The sequence below is a fragment of the Limulus polyphemus genome, unplaced genomic scaffold, assembly GCF_000517525.1.
Source record: "Limulus polyphemus unplaced genomic scaffold, Limulus_polyphemus-2.1.2 Scaffold1991, whole genome shotgun sequence".
NCBI classification, from domain to species: Eukaryota; Metazoa; Arthropoda; class Merostomata; order Xiphosura; family Limulidae; genus Limulus; species Limulus polyphemus.
The window spans coordinates 83795-92565 of NW_013667601.1; the positions used below are offsets into that span (position 1 = coordinate 83795).

Sequence of the window (8771 nt, forward strand, 5' to 3'; positions counted from 1 at the left end):
AAAATGTAAAAATCCAAGTCTATTATAGAAATTAAAGCATGATAAAATAAATGTAATTCAGAAGAATGCATCCAAAATGCAATAAATTTAGAATAAAATAAATTAAAATTAAAAACAAACAAAACACAGAGTTACCAGTATATATACAACACTAAATAAAAGGCTATGCAACATCATAACTCAAACACATTTTGCTTCTACAAACAAAGCCTAATGTTGGGTGCTAGTTTTTCTTGTAATAATTTAAACTTTTACTATTTCATTAATTTGTAACCCAGCCCAAGACCTCTCAAACAATAGATTGGTTTTTATCAACTGTATTAAAGGTGTTAACCCACTAGTACTGATTAATCAGGTACTTTTTAACAACTCAAACTATCATATCATCATTTGGAATAATTTATTTAAAATGTCAGTTGTCAGAACTAAATATATATATATATATGTTTTATTTCATAGGAATTTTTTTTTATGTGAAATAACAATAATTTTTGCTTCTGTTTTTGTTACTTTTTCAAAGATAAGTATTTAATAGTTTTTTTTCTCTCACAAAGAGGAGACTGACAGTGTATTTTTGACACATTAAAAACAATATATTTATGAAATATTGTGTAGGTTTGATTATCAAGCAGTTTGTATGTTGCACCTCTGTTGTTTTAACTCTGGAAAAGCATAGTTTATAAAATTATATGTCTTGAATGTGTGACACGTTTACTTCAGAAAGACTAGATAGTCTTGACTCATGTATGCAGTAGATGCTTAATATTAGAGCTGGATGGTTAACTTTATTAATCAATATTAGTGATTTCTGTGTGTCATGTAAAATAATTGATTGAACCAAAATTACAGTTAAGTTGATTAATGTCCTGAAAATAATCAACTAATAGAAATTAGTGTTTTTTATTATTCCAACTATTCAAATAATTGAATTATTGGCATTATGGTTTCCCATTATTATTTTTGATTGGTGATATCTCATTACAATATTTCTAATGGACCACTACTCGTGGACTATATCATGAGTAAAGCTAATGGGGATTTTGCCAGTCTCTGCTGACCTTAGAGCTGATTCAGTCAAGATCAATTTACTTTTAAAAATTAGGGAACGTAGTTCACCTGTTGCACTGTCTCTGGAGGCCTGTTCCTCAGGATTCCCCAATGCTTATGTTCTCCCTTACTTCTACTAGTGGAGCTTGGGAGTCCTTACCACACCCAGTTCCCAGTCGCTGGAGTGGTGGACAGAGGATTTTCCTTTGAAGAAGAGGGCAAAACTGGAGACCCTCCTACCTGACTCCCTGGAAGTTTTTTTCCCAGATGTCGATAGGAGTAGGATCAACCTACATGGGAACCTACTCGTAAAACCAGTCCAGATTTGACACTTAGCTATCCAGTGGGGGGTACTTGGATCCTCTTATGAACACTATGAAGTCTTATGTTGTTCATACAGGGGGTCCACTATCTCCTTGTAAATTCGATTGCAACGTGGTCTCATCTTTGGTCCTTGGTGGGACAGTGTTCCACATCCTCTCCATAATTCCATGGGTAAGCAGAATTCTCCTTGCCCAATTGGTGGGGGACTAAAGACAACTGTTTGGTGAAATATGGCATACGATCCCGTCAATCCAGGCCTGGGATGTTACCTTTTGGACTTCTTCAGGTTAATCAGAAGGATTGTCCATTTTGGTGTTGCTTTCTTTCTTTCATAAATCCGGTGGTTCGAAACGCATCATTCTGTGGTTACTGGTAGGTATATCTGTGGTCCAACTGTCCTGGTCACCAACGTGGAATATGGGTACCATGACCCCTTAAATCCGATCAGAGTTGTGGAACCTCGGCTGTTTGGTCAGGGCTGGACCATCATACTTGTATTATATTTCACCCTTTTCAATTTTCGGTAGTTTGAGTGCTGGATGTAGTGCGGTGTTCCCCACTTTGATAACACTTCTCGTGGTACATATTTGTTCTCTGCAGATGCTTTCTGTATGATCTCTGTCCTCACCGGCTCCTCTGCCTTCTCAATGTGGGATTCTAACTAGTAGTGTCAGTGGAGGTATGTATGTTTTGGAAGTTATCATTTTCCTAATCTGAAAATGTATTTCCAAACATACTTACCTCCACTGACATTCTCCCTCCCTTCCTCCCCACTAAGAGCCGGTGTTAGTGACCTGAATGAGGTAAGTTGCCAAAAAGTGATTTAACTGTCAGCGTACAATGCTTATATACAGTACCTGCATAGAGGGCTTTATAGGGCCGATGTAAAATTTTGCAAAATAGATATTGTTGAGGGCAGTCGAGTAGGGTATATAAAGACTGGAGAAAGTGAACACAATGTTAGATGGCAAAGATGAAGATCGAGAAATAGCTATTAGTGTCAGTGGAGGTAAGTATGTTTGGAAACACATTTTCAGTTTAGGAAAATGATAACTTGTGACCCACTGGTGGGGCACGTGGCAGCAAATGTGTTAATAATTATTGCATTCTAAATACTTATGATAAAGAAAACATAATATTTTACTTGTTCAGTTACGTATTGGGTATGTATAGTAATATGTTTTTAAATTACATAGTGAAATATATTTTATTATACTTTGTAATGTAAAATTGCAGACTGCTGGAGATAGAGTCTACCATTTAGCCTTCAGTACTCCAGGCTCTTCAATTGATCGAGATATGTCATTGGAAATCCAGTCCATTATGCATAGGAAAGAATCTTCAGTTACTTTTGACTTCATTTCTCCTTTTAAAAAAATTAAAGCTTCAGGTGTGTGAATAGATATATTTTTTTTAACATGAAGGGGCTAAGAGAATAGATGCAAAAAGGTCTAGTTATTTTAAGAAATATCAAATAAATAGAAATACTTCTTTTATAATAGGAAATAAATATCAATCTTAAGACATTAGAACTGTCCCATTTGCAAAAAGGTCCAAATATATTAAAAAATAAAAAAAATACTAAAGGTAAGCCTTTTGTAATGAGTGTAAATATCTACGTTTAAGTATTAGTTTGATAAATTGAATGTTTTTCAATTTTATAAGCTATTCTGAGACTTGTTCTGTTAAACTGAATTAATAATACTTTTATGTGAGAGATATGTAGACATTAACAGATATATAATTCCTTGCTTGTCAAGAATTTTTTGTTTGGTTTTTACCCTCAAATTACATTTCCTTATCTATTGATTGAGAACTTTTAATCATCTACGTAGCATAATTTTTTTTGCGGGAGCAAGACAGTTACTCATGTCATATGTTTACTTTTTTTTTAATTAAAGTTTTTGTCATGTTGATTTCTTAATTTAACCACTGCCAACAAGTCAGAACCATTCAGTTGCTGAGTGCATACCAAAATATCAAATTTCAAAATTTAAGTAAAATGATAATTCTAGCCCTTTTTAACAATTTCTTTTATTCAGAAAGTTAACCTATATAAAAGCCAATGTGTGCCATGTCAGGCTTGAATGCTCGAAATAGGAGGAGTCATAAAAGCCAAAATGCATTTATCCAGATAGAATAGTTCAATTACTGTCTGCCCATTATAATTTTAGTGATGGGAGTGCAAGGGGACCATGAAGGGGGTGTCTTGAAACCTTATAAGTGTAGTGAGTGTTGGTATAATAAACCTAAAGTAGAGATGTTAGTGTTGGATCACCTAGCTTAGAGCCAAGTGCATAAATTTTATCATGAAAGTAAAAATATAGATTCAATTTTAAATTTAAATCATTTCTGAATTAAGCTATTTTCTGTTGTATCACCAACATTTTAAATATAAAACAAACCTCTTTAATCCACGGAGACTTTAAATCAAGAAATCAACAAATATTTTTCCAGTTTTGTTGTCTATACATTTCATTTTATACGTTCAATACATAGACTAGCAATAATAGTAGGTTAAGGAACATGACATAAAAGCCATTGTTAGAACGTAGTGTTACCAAAATGCACTGACTTTTCTACGTATTAGAAGTTGTTAATCTAACTGATTTTTACAAATAATTATTCTATGAATATGCTATGAATTCATTTCATGAAGGATCTTAATTTTGATTGGTTCAGAAAGGAATTTACCAACATTTGATTTCTTCAACTGCACTTTTCTGCCTCTTTGTTGGTCAAGCTTGATTTCACAACATTTATTTAATTTAGCTAGCTAAGAAATGTAAGGTTAGGGTACACTGTGGGGTGGATGTGGTAGTACTTGCCCCTTCATTTTTGATGGGCTATGTGCTATTATTTTATAATTGATATTTTATCATTTGTTAAACATTTATTTAGATTTGCAAAGACAAATGCAAAAAATGTTTAGAATTATATTTCTGCACAGCTCCAAGGAACCTCACCTCTAAACAATTTAGTTCATTCCAAATAATAGGTTTATATTTGCTAAGAAACTATCAAGGTTTTATTTATCACATGATTTTTCTGCTGTTTCTCTGATGTTATTCGTATGTCCTGTCATTCCCATTTATTTCCATGTAATCAGAACTTTTATTGGGGGGGTGCCATTTATTTCTTGTCTGGCTACCATCTTCTGCCTGATGCCATACTTCAAACATCGGTTTGTCTGTGACTCGGTAAGTTTGACTTTCCTTTTTATTACAGAAGCATGCCCCTATTCAGTCATAGATCCCACTAAGTGGTGAGTGTTGCCTGTATATGTATACTTATTGCACAAAATTCTGCACTATATGACCTACTATAAGTCATAATTGGGTATATTATCAATTGCCTGGTGGGCCAAGGGCTCCACCTCCATGGCTGTATTTGCATGTAACATCAGACGGTACTCCATGCACTTCAATTTCTGTGAGGTTCTATCTGGGGAATGATGTTGCATGGGGTCCACATACCTCATGTGCTCCAACTTCTTCTGTTCAACCCTGGGTGGTAACAGTTTACGAGGGAGATGCACTGCAATCACTCTTTTTATTGTTACTTAGAGGTTGTGACTCGATGGTGCAGGCATCTTCTCCTTGCACTCTTCTCCATGGGGTTGTGTGCCATGGTTGATGTTGTGCAGGGTATATTCTGCTACTCCAAGTGCTCCACCTCAGTGGGGTTGAACTCAGGAGGATGATGTGCTGTGTAGTGAGGCAATAGTTGGTTTGGACGTCTCACTGAAATTACTTTGGGCAGAGGCTGTACCCACCAATCTCGATGTATATCCATGGCCAACAATGCACATTGTTGAGATGGGGTGTTCCACAAGACCACTCGTAGGTTTTCCTTACATTTTTTGCTGTATAACTATACCCATTCCAGACCATACTGACTCATAGACTATTATAAATAAAGCAGAACGGTATAGCTGCCCATCCCTGCCATCCCTTTGATTAAATAAATCTGAGGCTATTTGCTTTTCATTGTAATGACTTCATGGTCACCCATTTCACTGTTGCCAGTGTCAGTGCTCCTCCAGACTCCCAAAGACATTTCTAGCCACTGGGGTGGTGGAACATAGAGGCTGCTTCCTGAATGTGCTCAATTCCTTTCAGTTGGAAGTAGGATGGTGGTGTTCTGCTGGTGTATATGACATAGATCCTCCACCTGAACCATACACTATACTATGAGTAAATCCACCACAATGTAGTCCGCCTCTCTGGTTGGGATCCCTCATCCTATCATCGACTTGATGTTGGTTTCCAGAGAGTGGTTTTGGGTCAGAACTGGACCAACCACCATAAGTCCTCACACATGTGTTGGTAAGAATTCCCTGTCCTACCATGTTCATATGGTTTTTTTGCTCCTTGTGCTTCAACTTCGTGTGATTGAGTCCTGAAGGCTGATGTTGTGCAGGGAAGCTGTAGTCCCTCCATGTGCTACACCTCTGTGAGGATCAAACCCAGAGGAAGATATTGCATGGAGTGGTACTGGTCAGAATGGTCTTGCTTTTGAGTGACCTGCCATGCTGGCATATCCCTTCTTACAGTTGTTCAGATGCCAGGTTCCTAAATAGCTGGTGTTGATTGCAGATTTGCACATACGTGCCCTGTTTAGTCAGATGTGGACCCTCTTTATAGCCATTTTCACAGTGTGCAACCAGTAGGCACACCAATTCACATTTTAGCACATCTCTCAAAAAGTTATGCATATTTTATGTAAATACACTTGCTATCTGAAGCTCTGTAGTTATGTTTAGTGAGGTATGGAATAGAGTTTTATAGTGAATGTTCAGCAATCCAGTATGACAATCATCTGCTACTTTGTACATTTATGTCTCTTTTTGTTCTGAATAGGAGTGTTAATATTTTCAAACATTTAAACTTTGAATTTAAATTGAATTTTGCTTAATCTAGTAAACTTTCAAAATGTTCATGTCAAACCTTAAGAAACTAAGGGCTACTGAGAAGTTCTAATATTGTTTACTTCCTACTTTTTGTCATGTGGCAAAATCACTGGCAGATGATGAGGTTCACGTTTAACCTTAACTGGGCATTTGCAAAAGTATATAACATAAAACAAATAGATATTTGTACTAAATTGAATATAATACTGTTATAGACAAGGAGGTACATGAAATTATGATTATAAATATTATGAATATACATATATATATTTAAATGAACAAACCAAAACAACCAGCAAAAAACAATTATCAGGTTATCAGGTTTTTTTTAAACACATTTAATTAGAACTACTTTTTGGCATAACATTATTGTAATTTTCTGCTGCATAGAGATACAACAAACTGATATGAAATTGACCAGGCTATAGCAGTGTCATCTTTGGGAGTTCAAAATAAGCAAATCCCTGTTTGGGCATATTTTAATATGAAGGGAGACCAAAAAGTATAATGTAAGCTGTGTTCTGCGAAGCTTAGTTACAGGGGTAGTACAGGAACAATCTTGAACCATATCAAAATGAAACATCCTGCTGGATCTAGTGTGGAGAACAAGGGACCCAGACAAACAATTGTACAAACAAATGCTAGAAATTCAAACATACCGTTTATTTAATAATGTGATTAATACTCACTGTCTAATTATAACAGGAACATTATTGTATATTAATTGAATTATTTTTCATGTTTCTTCACTATTTTTAAATATTTATAGAACCTAAATGTGGTGTTTTAAATATATAAAACTATTTGTATAAGAAAATAATAGCACTTTCTCAATGTTTGTTTGAAAGTTGATACCATAATGGTTAAATGTTTAAAAAGTTTAATACATTTAATGGAATCTAGCACCTTTATTTCTGAAGAATATTTGATTTACTAAAATATTAACATTGCTTTCAGATGCTGTTCTTAAAACAAACAAAAAAACAACTGACATTTTTTATAATGACTGATAGTTCTGCTACTAATTGACACTCTGAAATAAAAAGTGATTTAACATGTGCAATATTTACCACATACTTGTATTTTGTTATTGAATTTTCATCTCCAAAAGTTAGTTAAGGAATTAATATCAAGTAATGTGTTTCTGTTTCAGAAATTCTGGTTTGATAACTATAAAAAGCTAGGAATTACAAAAATGTTGTTAGATTAAATGTAATTTTTTTATGCATTGTTATTAAAAATACTATTCTTAAAAATATTTCATGTATCAAACTCATTCTTTTTATAAAGAATGCTTTTTTGGAAAATGAAATCATGCTTACAAAACATGTAAATGTTAACTATCAAGAATCATTAACTTTCTTCTTGACACGATTACCATAGAAGTTAAATTAGATTATAAAATTAATTATGTATGTACTGAAGCAAAATAATAAACAATAATTGTAAGGTATTTTGAAACAATAAATGAAAGTAAATACTTCTGAGGTTACCAGAGCAGTGGGTTTAAATTTGTAGTTCAGTTGTTTAATATATGCATGGTTCATTTGCAATGGGACAGCATTTTATTTTGTGTTAGTACATTTAAACAGAATATTTAGCAAACGTTTTATCAGTTAATATTGTCGGATATTTCTGGCAAAGAATACAAAGTTCTTTGCATAATTTTCTTTCTGCTTAATTCATTATGTTAGTCAGTTAATGAATGCTATTTTGTTAAAATTAAAATTATACGTGTGTGTGTGTGTATATATTAAAAAGTTTTATACAAAAAACAACTGACATTTTGTATAAAGACTGGTAGTTCAGCTGTCAGTTATAGATAAGTTATAGTAATCAGTTATAAGTTATGTGAATTAGTAAAACATAAACTAGAGTTTTCTTTCAACCAATAGGTGACACATCATGCTGCAGCGAAAATGTTATCAGTTACAACTTGCAACATTAGTAGTAATATTGAAACTACTTTCAGTATTCTGATATATATATATTTATATATATGTGTTTGTTGTTTTTCCTTCAGGATCTGTTTCATTCAAAAGGAATACATATGAAACCAAATTGGAATTGACCACTGACGAGGCTAATCAATACATGGCAAAAATGGAAGTAGAAATTAACAATCAGGGGAATCATACAGAAATGAAACCAAATGTACAAATATTATGGCAAGATTCTGAACCAGTTACTCTTGATGGGTCCATCATTTATGCCACTGGATCAAAAGATGTATTAAAAGTTGACCTCAAATCAAACAAACCTGGCAAGAAACCTCCATATATTCGAGGTAAGTTTCACAAACATATTTTTAACGTTTGATGAATAACAGGAAGGGAACAATATAAAAATGTACACACTGACATTACATACCACATTATACCAGACTTGACAAAGAATTCTACACGTTTACACTACATACCACATTATATCTGATTTGACATAGAATTCTACACGTTTACATTACATACCACATTATATCTGATTTGAT

General features: G+C 33.8%; 1 protein-coding gene across 1 annotated transcript in view; it reads left to right on the plus strand.

Annotated features, from left to right (window-relative positions):
- The window catches only part of LOC106465583 (apolipophorins-like), a 122891-nt gene that overhangs the window by 72578 nt on the left and 41542 nt on the right, over window positions 1-8771 (plus strand). Inside the window, exons 18-20 of the mRNA XM_022393508.1 lie at window positions 279-422; window positions 2606-2761; window positions 8307-8570. Coding sequence (XP_022249216.1) covers window positions 279-422; window positions 2606-2761; window positions 8307-8570 — 564 coding nt within the window. The remainder of the gene's footprint in view (window positions 1-278; window positions 423-2605; window positions 2762-8306; window positions 8571-8771) is intronic.